Source organism: Bidens hawaiensis, unplaced genomic scaffold (assembly GCF_021521415.1).
Source record: "Bidens hawaiensis isolate Kalapana, Puna unplaced genomic scaffold, B.hawaiensis_p1.1 tig00047737_1, whole genome shotgun sequence".
NCBI classification, from domain to species: Eukaryota; Viridiplantae; Streptophyta; class Magnoliopsida; order Asterales; family Asteraceae; genus Bidens; species Bidens hawaiensis.
The window spans coordinates 113,328-127,852 of record NW_027506057.1 but is presented as its reverse complement, the minus strand read 5'-3'; the positions used below and the strand labels follow the sequence as shown (position 1 = coordinate 127,852).

At 37.2% G+C, this 14,525-nt stretch overlaps 1 protein-coding gene across 1 annotated transcript; it reads left to right on the top strand.

The window, feature by feature from the left end:
• The first annotated feature begins 2,233 nt into the window (after positions 1–2,233).
• On the top strand, positions 2,234–3,790 carry LOC143616536 (glutathione S-transferase APIC-like). The gene is made up of 3 exons (XM_077089340.1): positions 2,234–2,399; positions 2,502–2,550; positions 3,203–3,790. Exons 1-3 carry the CDS (start codon positions 2,253–2,255, stop codon positions 3,649–3,651), a joined length of 645 nt encoding a protein of 214 aa, XP_076945455.1. The 5' UTR covers positions 2,234–2,252; the 3' UTR covers positions 3,652–3,790.
• The last annotated feature ends 10,735 nt before the right edge of the window (positions 3,791–14,525 follow it).

The window sequence follows — 14,525 nt, the reverse complement described above, 5'->3', positions numbered from 1 at the left end:
AGTGTCAATTCTAACTTCTCAATTTTGTTATTAACAACAATCTTAATATAAAGAATTTTAACTACATGTTAAATACTAATGACGTGACGTATGATGTGACAAATATCTTTTTTATTATTCTTTTTTAACATAACTTAAACATAATTATAATTTTTAAAACCTAATATATATTTTATAATAAAAGTTAAAAACTTAAATCTTACTTTTCTAAACCTAATAAATCTTTTTAAAACCAACTGTGACATAATATTTAAAGCCTAAATATATCTTATTAGCATTCTTTTACAACATAAACATAGCAAAAATAAATAATTAATTGCTTTGTTGGTCCTTGTCTTTTACAGATATTGCACCACTTTATCCCCATAGTTTAACAATTACACAACTGATCCTGGTGGTTGTCAAGATATTATTTAGGTGTTTAATATGGTTGAATTTGCATAACATTGATAGCACCATGAAATCATGAATGGTCGTTAAATATCTTCGTTAAATGTGTGTGAAATGCCTAGTTTACCCTTGTTAAAAAACAACACGCTTTTATTCTTCATCACCACACCGGCTCACCTCTTTCTCTCTCTCCCCAACCTGTAAACGCCACCACCAAACTACCCGTTTGTAACCACCTGCCACCATAGCCGCACCGGAACCATCTTTCATCTCCATCACCCCCACACTCACCTCAATCTTCTTCGACATTCATAAATTAAAAGGTTTTTAACACTTTACGTCCGTTACACTAACTGTTCACAGCTAAAACTTTTCGTTAAATACATGTATGAATAATATGCCTTTATCTGTTATACCAAAACTCCAAGATGTATAAAAGAACTATTTTCTTAATTAAAAAAATAGAGTTAAGTGTCAATTTGGTACCCATGGTTGTTCAATTACGCAACTTTAGTACCAATTTTGATTTTTTTGCAAATGGCTACCTCACTTTTATAAAACATGCAATTTAGTACTTTTTTTCTTACCTCGTCTAATTTGTCCGTTAAGTCAAGGGCAATTTAGTAATTTGTATTTTTTTTTTCTTTTCATATAAGTTAATAGCCTTATAACGCATCGTTTCAATACAACAGATCTGAACTTTTGAAAGGCATCATATCTATAAAACAAAAATGAATCACCCACCGCCATTGTCACTGGTTTTCCGGTGTAGGTCTACGGCGGAAAAATCAGCCCCAAATTAAACACACCACCAGTCATCGATTTACGCTACACTATCAATTCAAACAAAAACCGCACACAAACACATCGATTTAGATAATCGATTTTTCAGATAATTGGCGGCGGTGGTGACCAGAGCTTTCAGATCCGCGGCGGACACCGTCAACGAAGCGACGTTCTGGTCGGGTGCGACAATAGTTGGTTGCCGATTTCCGATATGTTTATTTGTTGAAGGAGGAGCCACCAAAGAATGAAATCGACGAAGCTATTGGTCCAATTCCGATGTCAAACAATCAATTGACGGTGGCGACGGCTTGCTAGACGTCGTAGGACCGTCACAAGAAGGTAGAGGGATGTGGCCGGAAAGACGATTAAGTGGTTGTTGGAAGCCAAAGATTAAGTTAATGGTCCAAAATGTTTTTGATATGTAAAGTGGTTTTTTTTTAATGTAGGTTTGGGATAGGTTTGAGTTTTGAAGGGAGGAGGAGGAGGATGTGGATGTGGAAGATGAATTGGTGTGCAGGCGGTGTAGTAATTCGCTAGTGAGATCTCTGGCACGACGGTCGAATTCCATGGACGGCGTAGACCACCAGTGGAGTTGATGAGGGTGTCTTACATGATATAAAAGGAGGAAAATCTTTAAAATAAAGAAATAAAATACCAAAATTACCCTTGACCTAAGGGACAAAATTAGACGAGGTTTGAAAAAAGTACTAAAATTGCATGTTTTATAAAAGTGAGGTAGTCATTTGCAAAAAGTTCAAAATTGATACTAAAGTTACGTAATTGAACAAACCACGGGTATCAAAATGACACTTAACTTAACAAAATATAAAAATTAATAAATATTAAACATAAACATAAATAAAACACACCCGACTCGGTTTCTAACTATTCGATCCTTGTATCACCTTAGGTGATGTATTTTTGTTTTTTATTTCACTTTTTTGTCCCCCCCCCCCCCTTCTTTATTTATACCACACCACATCTCATGCATCAATATATGTTTCCATCATCTTCTCAAATCTCAAATTAATCTTTCTTTTAGCTACATTTTAAATCAGCATTCAACTACCATTTTAATGGCGATCAAAGTCTATGGCTCCGACTTCTCCATAGGGACTTACCGTGTACTGCTTTGCCTAGCCGAGAAGGACATAGATTTCGAGCTCGTTCCCGTCCATTTAGCCTCCTGCGAACACAAAAAACCTCACATACTTGCACGAAATGTAAGAACAACTCACACAGTAATTAGTAAGTAGTTTCTGCATATACACGTTTATTCACTTTCTTCATATTTGATCTATATGTGTATGTGTATGTATATGCAGCCGTTCGGCCAGATTCCTGCGTTCGAGGACGGCAATATCAAGCTCTTCGGTAATCATGGCTACAAATCTACATCACACAAATTTCGTTTGTTGCGTATTAATTTCAAAACTGTTAGTTAGTTGTTTATCAAATTAACTAATTTTTCTGTTAAAAAAGAGTAGTGTTTACATCGGAGTATAAGATAAACGGAAAACAAACTGCGTTTCCGGCTATTTTCAGATAGCAAAACAAAGTTTTATTTTATTATCATACTATCACAATTCTGTCATAATATTATTATTCAAAAAAGATGAAGGCTACTAATTAGTAGGCATAGTAGCTCCACACCCTCAGACGCTAAGTAGTTTACTAATGTGGCTCAATGGTAGAGAGCACTTACTTTACTAGTGAGAGGTAAGGGGTTCAAACCTCACTATCACCAATTTATATGAGAGATATGAGGGATGACCCTGACTTGCCAGGGTTCGAGTCCTGATCTCACCCGGTTTTACCGGCTCCTCGCTGTCGTGCCGTTTGGCGGACGTGGGGGTCGAGTTTTACCCGGGGAATCCCTCAATAGGTGGACCGCTAGGGGCTCCGTCCGTCCAGACTTGTGGCTGGCTCGGGCTACCTTTAACCAATGGGGGCCACACACAGAATACCCGGCGTTACTTAGTTGGTCGTTCCAAAAAAGGGTTTGCTATATATTAATTTGTTGCAGAATCAAGGGCGATTGCACAATACATATCACGCACATACGCTGACAAGGGGACATGTCTAATAAACATGGACCCGAAGAAGGCGGCCGTGGAAGCAGTGTGGATGGAAGTGGAGGCTCATCAATTTAATCAGGCGACATCGGCATTAATGTGGGAGCTGTGCATGAAGCAGTTTTTATTCGGACAGAATGGTGATGAGGATATCGTGAATGCTGAAGAGAAGAAGTTGGTGAGCGTGCTTGACGTGTATGAAGCGCGGTTGTCCGAGAGCAAGTATTTGGGCGGAGACAGCTTCTCGTTGGCGGATCTGACCCACACTCCTATGGTTAAGCATCTAATGGGGACGAAGATCAAACGCGTGTTTGACGTGCGACCTCATGTCAGCGCGTGGGTTGCGGATATCTTGTCCAGGCCTGCTTGTGTGAAGGTTTTTGGTGTGCCTGTTTATTAAGCGTTTAGTTTGAGTTTAAGATGGCTTTGTGTTTATTAAACTTTGCGTTTGATGTTGAGCAGCCGATCATTGATCAACTATGAAAGAAAATATTTGTAATAAAAACCACTTGAAATTGAATTGTTTTATGTGATTAGGAAATTTGTTTTAAACGCATACATCTCCTTCATGGTGATATACGGCTCGTAAAAGGTTATATCGGCCTATACGGTCACGCATGATTGATAAGTGTATGGAGTGGACACATAAAACAACTTTTTTCAGGTCATATACGGTCTACATAGCCTTATAAGAGCCGTATAGACGAAAAGTGGAGTGTGGAGATCCTAGGACTATAAATAACAATAAGGTCATCTTGTAAGACTATATGTGGTGGCCGTTAAACGCCGTTTACATCAACAAAAGTGGACGTTAAGCACCTTTCCAATCAAAGCGCTAACGGAGCCGTTAGATGTTGTGGTTTGCGATGAAAAACTAGTCGTTGGCTAGTAAATTAAAAAAATCAATTGTCTTAAGCTCTATAAAGATATCAAAGCAAAAACCAAACCCTCATGTTCATGTTTAATACTTTAATCAATACGTATAAAGTCGCAAATTAATAGTTTTAGACTCGAAATTTGATCGAGTGCACGTGTACAGGTCAAGATTTCGATATTTACAACAATGTTTTAATATTTCGCGTCACATAAATTAATATAACATGAGGCGCGCACTTCTAACTTGTTTATTTGCATACTCAACTTTTGTTATTAAAAATAAGTCCCACATTTTTTAACATTAGTTGGGGCTTAATACACGTTTATTATATTAAACGTGATTAGGTGACTTGTATTTAACTAATAAAATACATAATTTATTATACCACCTGCAGCTAAAATTAAATAATTTATAGTAGTGTGTGGCTGTTTCCCACCACTTACGAGATGTATGCCAATTTTTCTTTTATAATTACGACCGTCGTTTTAAAATTCATTAAGCTAGTTGATTGATGAGGTGAGAACTATAGATTAATCGGATTGTACTTTTATATGCAACTTACCAAGCTTATATAAAGAGGTTCAATTTTACACTTAAAAACTCATTTTTACATTTAAAAAGTTCAATTTTACATGTTTTCTTTAGTCTTTTGTATACCAACACATATTAATCTTTGGGAAAGCTCCCAACGGTTCACCAGGAAATAACAAACTCAACTACAAACAGCAAGTTCGGGCTGCTCATTTGGGACATCCTAGTTGTTGTCCCGATTTGCACGCCGACGCCCATTTCCCGGCCGAGTGTAACATCTCAAATTCTTGGTCTATATTAAAATGATTTTTGAGTAAGGTAAAATCATTTAAAATTGTCCAAATAAAAGATGGGAGGTAATATATATGTATACAACTGGTTATATTTTATAAAATATATAGGTATGATGTGTTAAATATTCTGTAAGATGTTATATGCTTTACTAATTAGTAGTTGTCACGTCCGGTCTTAGGGGTCTAGACGTATGACAAATAGTTGGTACCAATTTTATAAATATATCAGAGCTGCGTACCTTTAGCGGAAGTTTTTCAATAAATTATTCTTTTATAAAATCTCGGGCTTTAAACACTCGTTGATATAACAAAACATGCTTGTGAAAATATAATTTACATTAATTCTGGTTTCAAACATTTGAGACATCAAATAACATCAAATAATTATATCTCCAATGTTTTATTCCGTCTTTCTTGTTTGATATAAGCTTACTAGTCTCCTGTAATACAACTTTATAAAATATGTTAGCGATATGCTGGTGAATCGTTGACTAGCTCTAGAGCATTTTCAAACTTTTCGTTAAGACACCAAAAATAGTTTTATGTACAGCTCAGTAGGACATCTGCTATTCCCTTGGGGCGTATCAATAATATACACACAGAAGTCAACAAACTCGTTGGGAGTTGTGCCCATTGGAGATATGGTTTGAGGCTGACGCATGATGGTCGGGTAAAAGTCATGTATATTATTATATTATTTGTTTACTTTTAGATTAAATATCATGTGAACTTTAGTACTTCAAGCGTGTTTATATGTTTCAGGATACAAGACGTTAAGGACGCTTATCGGGATGAATTATGGGCTTGGAACGAAGTTGTGGAAGACTCATGGTGATTGACACGCTTCCCTATGTAGAATAAATGAAGAAAACAAAAGAATGGTGTCAGGTACCCCTTAGCGCGACGCTAAGGGGTCCTGAGTGTGATCTTAGCGCTACTCTAAGATGGGAGAATGGGCCCCCGACTATTTTTTCCTTTGCGAGGCGCTAAGAACGTTACTCCATGATGTTAGCCGCGCTAACATCCTTTCAGACGGGAAAAATTAACCTAACTTTAATATATTGAGTTTTCAGCCCCCATTCGAGATATCCTTCATTCCAGCAATCAGAGAGAAGCCCTAAGACGATTTTCCACCATCCCGAAGCCTCCGATTCGTCAGTTCATTGCATGCTTTCGTTCTTTCATCAGATAAGCGAATCCTTCGTGATGTCGATGCCAGGTTAAACCATTGTATTCACATTAGGCTAGGGTTTTGTGTAAACTAACTTTGATCATATTATATGTTTTGAATGAATATAAACTTAATTGAATGTCTTTAATCTTGTTTTACATTAGCACTGATTGTTTAAACAGTTTATTATTTTGATTATCAAACTTTGCGTCACATTTCTGGTTGTGTTTATCACATGTAGGGTTAGCTCTTATGTCATTGAACCAGTAATCGTTAGTTACTCCTTACAATTGGTTATCATACATTAAACTGGTAATTCGGTAAACCGGAGTTCAATTGGGTCAACAATTTGGTTAGGATATTGTTTGTCCTCACAACCCAACTGTTAGGTTCAGTAATGACTGCGCAATTAACAATTAATGTTTATGAATATGTGATTAGTCGGTCAACACATTACCTGAACCTAAATTGAATCATTCTCTCATAATTGTTTACAGTTTACTTAAAGTAATTGTGTTTTATTAAATCAGCTTTTATAAACCGCTTGACATTGTTTGTCCGCTTAATATAACAATTAATAATTATGAACTTTACTTGCACTTTCCACTGATTCCCTGTGTAGATGACCTTACTTAACCATACCAGTTATAGGTATTTAAGACTTTAAAATACTTGTTTTTTATTAGAGCACAACATCTACATCAAAATGGCGTCATTGTCGAAGACTCAACGCGCAAAGTGCTAGATTAGCTTAATTTTTAGTTTTTGTTTTTATTATTTCTTCGTTGATTTTACGCGGGTGTTAGTGTTTTTGTCCGTGCAGGTGACTTTACATGTTAATGCAGACGAGATATTCCCGCAAGAAAGAACCGCTACAGTTTGATCCAGAAATTGAGAAAACAACAAAAAGAACGAGCAGCTCAGAAACCCAAAGTAAACCGAAAAGCAGAAACCACAATTCCAAAAAAGAAACCATGAGTACCCGAAACATCATAGACCCAAATGACTAACCACCACATAACCAAGATCAACCAAATTACCAAGAACAACCAGCTCCTCAAAACAACCTACCACCCAACCGAAACCAAAATGCTAACTGTAACCGAAACCAGTTAAACCGTGTAAGGGGTAACCATAACTAGAGAAAACAACGAATTTCGACGACAAATTATTAGTCAACGAGGATGGTAGACGGGTAACCGGCAATATGGCCTTCAACCCGTAGGGCTTTAGGAGAAACAAGAACTAGAAGGGAGGTTGTGGAGAGGGAGAGGAATTGGGTATCGGTCACGGTTGTAGTAGATGGTCGTGGGATGGGTTGGTTGTGGTGGTTAGTATGTAAAGGTTTGTTGGTGAGGTCTATGAGTAGTGGTTGATTGGGAAAGGAGTCGTCGTTGTTCACAATGAGTTGAAATTGTGGTGGCTTGCACTTGTGGCCAGGGTGGTACTTTTCCGGGCAACAAAAATAGCGACCGAGAGCCTTTCATTTTTCGAGAGCTTCTGGGGAAACTGGTTAAATGGGAGGGCTGGTTGTGGGACATTCGGGGTTGGAAGGATGGGCTGTGTAGATGGGTTCTAACTGAGTCTGGGTGGTTAGGGCTGTGGGGGTGAAGGTTATGCGATAAGTTGGATTTGGTTTGGAACGGTAACTTTGGTCATTTATCTTGTCTTCAACAAGTTTGCCAAGGCCTATGGCGTCGGGAAGGGTTTGGGGTTATAGATTACCAACTCTTGTTGGATGTCTTTACGAGGGAAGCCGTTTAGTAACGCCTCCGCGGGTAACCCGTGACGCAATTGCTTAGCTGTTCAAAATCCGTGATGTAAGCTGTCACGATAGTCGTTTGGCGAAGTTTAAATATGCCCGCTTGATGGTTATCGTAGGAATATGGTCCAAAACGAGCTAGTAGGGGGCATCGTGAACGCCTCCCATGTGGTGAGAAGGCTGTTATAATGCAAATATTTGTACCAACTAAGGGTGTCACCGGATATGCTAAAAGCTACCATCGTGAGTCTTTGGGCATGTTCGATTTTGTAAAAGGAAAATATTGATCGGCTTGGAAAAGCCAGTCTAGGGGATTTGAATTGTAAAAAACTACGATGTAGAGTTTAGGAGGACGGATGTCCATATGGTGATCTAAATCTAGGGGTTTTAAGTGAGATTTTACCATAAATTCGCCATTAGTGATGGCTGCGAGCTGTAGCTTGTTCTGCTCGAATTGGACAACCAATTAAGCCACTAACATGTCGATCTTAGATGCTTTTTCTTTGGCGTTGGCTTGTTCGGTGGCTACGGCTGCAATGGTATCGGTTAGAGCGGCGAGGGCATCATTAATGTTCTCACTACGAGGAGGCATGGTGGTAGTGAAATGATAGCACCAGTTGATGCGGGTTTTGTTTGAGATGAACCTTAATCTCCAAGAAAATAAACTAGCGAGAAAGAGAAAATTCCAAAACTTTTTATTCAACTAAATAAAAGTTCAACACTATATAAATACATAAGTTAAAAGGATAGCTTTAAGAGATTTCCATTCTAGTGGGGTGGTCATTCTCATCCGGAAAGTGATGGATGACCCGGATCACCCGGGTTCGAATCCTGATTCCTCCCGGTTTTATCATAATATCCAGATTTCGGTCTGGTTAACTTAACCTTCGTGTCTTCGGGCGGGTTGAGGCTATCGGATTTTTCCAGGGAACGCCCAAGCCAAACTCGGACGCCAGTGTGGATCTGGTTAAGACAACATAGTCTGGCCTGAGTGGGGTGAAGGGGCTCCTCTTGAAGGAGATGTGGCATCCCATTATAGAAAAAGTCACCGTTTCAAAAAAAAAAAAAGGATAGCTTTAAAGAGTAAACGAGATAAACTAGGATTCTATGAACATTTAAAATTAAATATAGACTTTTGAGTACACATTTAACTCTTGAATTAATTAATCTTCTGGGTCTTGAAAATAGGTTGGCTTGCAGGTTACTTGTTTAGTTCTGGTTGTCAATTGTCGGGCCGTATCAGTGAACGTGGCATTGATTCCTACTGCATATAAACGTGTAACTTATAATGTAGGATTAGTAAATAGATATAGGGGTGTTCATTAAATCGAATAACAAATTTTTAAATTAGTCGAATCAAATAATCCGAATAATATTTGTATTTGTATTCGTATTCGAATATATGTTGACTGAATTATTCGATTCGAATTCGTACTCGTATTATATGACATATTCGAATCGAATACGAACCGAATTCGAATAAATTCGATTCGATTTAAATTCACCTATGTTAAAATTTCCGTAAACCAAAACCATAATTGTAAAACACACAAATGTCAGTGTAAAGTAGCTGCAACACCATGTGATAATAAGTTCAAAATTTAAATACAAATAGTATGAATAATAACATGTGTTATTGGGCTTGTAATGGACATTTATTATTTATGTATTTGGCCTAAACAAAAAATATATATATTAATTTCAAAAACAAATTTCGAATCAAATCTGATAATAAATCATAAATATTTATTCAATTTGTATTCGATTACTATATTCTAATATAAATCGAATTGAATTCAAATTTTTTAAAAACGAATTTGAATCTTAATAATCTAAATCGAATCGAATTACGAATATTTCAAATTCGAATTAAATTATGAACACCTCTAATTTAGATAGAGTTGCGTAAGTAAGCTGCTATAGAATGAAAATATGAGTAAATTACAGTTTTCACCTTTGTAAGTTACATGAATGATCCTTTGCGTTAATATGCTATCACGGGTTATGTCCTTTGGTCTATTTGGTCCAGTGTTTTGATACCCGGACCGGCCAGTCAGACCGGTTCGACCGAGACCCGCTACGCATATCGGTCCGGTTCACAGTAGTTAGCCCGCTTTCTTAAAACCCGACCGGTTTTGACAGTTGAGGATTGGACCGGACCCGATGACCCGCCAGTTCAGACAGTAAAAACACTTTTTTTTATATTATTTTTAGAAATCTTCGTCTGTTCATCTCTTCCGCTTGATCTTCTAAAAGCCTTTGACCTTCAAATCATCTTCATAGCCTTCGTCTCCATCTGCTAATCTTCAAGACTGATATATGAGTTTCTAATAGAAGGTGTTATGTAGTGCAACCGTATCCCGTTTTCCGATTACTATGATTCTATTGCTTGAGTAAAACGATTACACTCAAATAACATAAAAGAAAGGGGGTAGGAATTCATAGTTGATGGAGAAGATGTACTTGGAAGTTTGAACCGCGATATCCTCTTCCATCAATCTGCCTCTTTTTTGTAAAGCAATCAAGCCCTAGATGCATAAGATAATTAGTTTGGGCTGGTTTTTAGGTTACGGTTGTTGGACCTTGAATAACATAAGGTCACAAGGTGTTATGTAGAATGGATCATGTTTCGTTATTAAAATCGTAAACATTTTATATAAATTATATTTATATTATTTATGATGTCATCCGGGTCAAACACCAGTATTCCCTTCTTGGTTGGTCTGACCTTTGACTCAATAAGGAGTCCGAATCAACATCCGGGCCGGGTTTAAAAATTTTGCTTTAGTATATTGGATTTCTATTTTGGTATTGACAATTAAGTTCACATGGGAGGAAAAGACAAACATGTTATGTCCTTTGAGTTAAGTGCCATTTTAGTACATGTGGTTTGGTCAACTGCGCAACTTTGGTACATATTCTTTATTTTGTGCAAATATCTACCTCAGTTTCAAAAAACTTGCATTTTTAGTACTTTTTCTAACTCCGTTTATTTATCCGTTAAGTCAAGGGTATTTACGTAATTTCTTATTTAAATGAGTGATATTTGTCAGTTTTACTCCCTGCTTGCGGTGCGCGCATATAATGTATATATGTGTGAACCCTCGGGTGGGCAAAAGTAAAATTGCACTAATTTTGACGTTATTTTACTAATCTCGTGAAAATAACGTTAAAAGTGGCGGAAGGTTAATCAGGCATCATGTGGTGGCGTTGATAGCCGAAAGACAAGGGCACATGCACCGATCAGTCGGTGTCCCGATGATTGAGTGCTATGTGCCTTATGTCCAAGGCTTGATGCAAAACTACTATCGAGCCGGGGGTCTCACCGGAAGCAGCCTCTCTATCCCTATGGGATAGAGGTAAGGCTGTCTACATCTTACCCTACTCAGACCCTACCATAGCATTGCTATTGGTGGGATATACCGAGTACGATGATGATGATGATGATATTTGTCAGTTTTAATTTCTTTCTTTTCTTTTAATCACATTCCCTATTTATGAAACTGCTCGATCTGTTACAGACCCAACCCCATTTCATTATCATAAAATCCAACAACCTGGGTTCATCTTCAAAACCCTAACCAAAATTCCATCATAATTTTCCCCCAAAACCTTAGTTCATATTTATTTCTCAATTTCTCAATTCCATTCCAACTTTCTTTCTCTCAATTCAATTCCAACCATGTTACACTGGAACCCATCTCTCCCCATTTCCCACCAACCTGACCCCAACTCCGTAACAGCCGGCATCCGCCGTCGCCTCTCCTCCGTCTCATTACGGATCCAGCTTTCTTCCGCCACCGCGCTCCAAATCCGTGTCTTCAATGGGTGAATCTGCTTCCACTTCCATCAGGAACTGGTGGGACTGGGGCGGGGTTGGATACTATCCCGGAAACCCATGTTCGCTCCAGATCTGGAGTTTAACCAACACCAAAATAATAATAATAATAATAATAATAATAATAATAGTAATAGCAAAGGAAGAAGCTGGAGACATGTGTTCGACAAGGTTAGATCTGAGATCCGGAAGAATGTTAGATCTGATAAAATCGGACTTCCTCAGACTGTTCGGTATAACTCCGGTAGTTATGCCCGGAACTTCGACGACGGCAACACCAAATATTGATCTAGAGATCGGTGTATTGGATTCTTATTATGTTGTTTTAGTAAATTCTTTTGTTTAGAGAGAGAAAGTGTAATGTGTGCCGTCAGTGGTGGTTTTCCGGCCGGTAAGGTGGGAATGGGTGTCGGTGGATATGGATTTGTGATAAAATGTAATTTGTATAATTGATTCATGTAATTTTTAAGTTTTGTGATATAAATGAAATTATTATTTATTGTATTGTTTATAACAAAATTACCAGATTACCCCTGATTTAACTAGACAAAATAAACGGAGTTAGAAAAAAGTACCAAAATTGCAAGTTTTTTGAAACTGAGGTAGCCATCTGTACAAAATAAAGAATAGATACTAAAGTTGCGTAGTAGTTTAAATCACAGGTACTAAAATGACACTTAACTCTATGTCCTTTGGTCAAAAGGATGTCTATTTTGGTGGTTCAGTCCACATCGGAGGAAAACATGTTTGAACACATGACATGATTAAGAATAACTCGTTGTAGGTTTTGGCGTTTTGTGATGATTTGTAAAAAATGTTGATATAAACCTATCTAAAACTAGGGATGAGCACGGTACCGGTATCGAAAATACCAATATCGAAAATCAGAAATTCTTGGTACCGGTAACGGTACCGAAATATTCGGTTCGGTGCCAGTACCGGGACGGTATTGGGATAGTACCGGTACCGAGGGTAAAAAATCGGAAATACCGATACCGTACCGATACCGACACTTAAAAATTTGGTACTGATTCGATACTGACGGTACCAAATCGATACCGATTTCGGTATCGGTACCGGTTTGGTACCGGCACAGATTCTGCTCATCCTTACCTAAAAGGACTATAACTATCGTATTTTTAAAATAAGTAATTTTAATAATATAAGGGTCAACTTATTCAATAAATAATGAGAAGTATTTGTAGCTATAAAAAAACTCTTAAAAAAATTAAATATTAATAAAAAATAATAACTCAAAAATTAATAAAAAAAGAAAAAAATTAAAAGCACAAAATGTTTCCACTGTTTTACTCTTTCTTAAAAAAACACAATGGATGATGAAAAAGATCATTGTGTCTTTTTGATTATTATTATATTTTTTGTTTATTTTCGTCATTAATTGTATTTTTTTCTTCATATTGTGTTATATTACTCAATATTGTGTTATATTTTGTTCGGTATAACATTATTTTTGCGATCTATTGGTGTCTTTTGTTTATTTTCGTTATCGTGTCTTTGATCTATGCATTGTGCCTTTTCGTCAATTTTTTTTAACGGGAATGACGGGAAACATTTTAGTTTTCTAATCTTTTTGTTTTTTATTTACATTTTAAGTTATGATTATTTTGAACTTATTTTTAAAAGGTTTTTTGTGTGGTCACAAATTATTCTCACATTTTTAATTTTTATCTCAATTTGTATATAATAAAGTATAGGAAAATTGGTTTTTATTGGTCCCAACTATTTTATTTTTGCCGGCGCTGGTCTCAACTATCATTTTGGCTGGCAATGGTCCCAACTTTCATATACGTTGAATCCACCAGTCCGCGACTAACGGAGTACTAACTCTGTTAGGTATAATCTGATGTGTCGTCCTAGTTGTCAAAATCAGATGACATGGGCATCCTACGTGGACCGGCTGTGTATTATAACCAACGTTTTATACTTAAACATTATACAAACATAAATTCCCAAATTATACAACCCTAAATCCCCAAATTCTCTCTAACTCAAGAACTATAATTCACTTTTAAGAGATGTTTACCTAAGAAACACGGGCGAGGAGGTCAGTCTGCATACCGATTTGTTCGTCTTCGAACGTAGAAATGCCACAATTACGTGAGAAATGTCGCTGAGCTGGCGACACAGTTTTTCACCAATCCGTCATCAAGTCAACCTAATGTGGCTGGACTTATCTTACCTGAATCTGCTGATTTAAAAAGCGAGCTAAGCCGGGCTGGTATGTTTGATCCTTGTTTGCAGGCCAAAATCTTAAATGTGGTTGATGTTGCTTATGGAGGTCGGGACGGTTTCAGACTGACCACCTCGCCCCTGTTTCTTGGGTAAACATCTCTTCAAAGTGAATTAGGGTTCTTGAGTTAGAGAGAATTTGAGGATTTAGGGTTGTATAATTTGGGAATTTATGTTTGTATAATGTATAATAAATAACCGGTCCACGTAGGATGCCCATGTCATCTGATTTTGACAACTAGGACGACACATCAGATTTTACCTGTACTCCGTTAGCCGCAGACTGGTGGATTCAACGTATGTGAAAGTTGGGACCGTTGCCAGCCAAAATGGTAGTTGGGACCAACGCCGACAAAAATAAAATAGTTGGGACCAATAAAAACCAATTTTCCTAAAGTATAATATAATTCTTATCTTTCTTTCTGTTTTCTATTTTGAACAAATTTCCCATTACTAGCCTCTTTGAAAACCAGATCAATCAAAGAATTCATTCTAAAGAGCTTCACCAACATGGATTTTATATATATATTATAGTTGGGCAGTGATCGCTGC

Excerpts from the sequence above, each read along its gene's own strand:
- LOC143616536 (XM_077089340.1), top strand. The coding sequence starts at position 2,253 with ATGGCGATCAAAGTCTATGGCTCCGACTTCTCCATAGGGACTTACCGT. Across the intron at positions 2,400-2,501 it reads CTCACATACTTGCACGAAAT|CCGTTCGGCCAGATTCCTGC; the intron begins GTAAGAACAACT and ends ATGTATATGCAG. Across the intron at positions 2,551-3,202 it reads CGGCAATATCAAGCTCTTCG|AATCAAGGGCGATTGCACAA; the intron begins GTAATCATGGCT and ends AATTTGTTGCAG.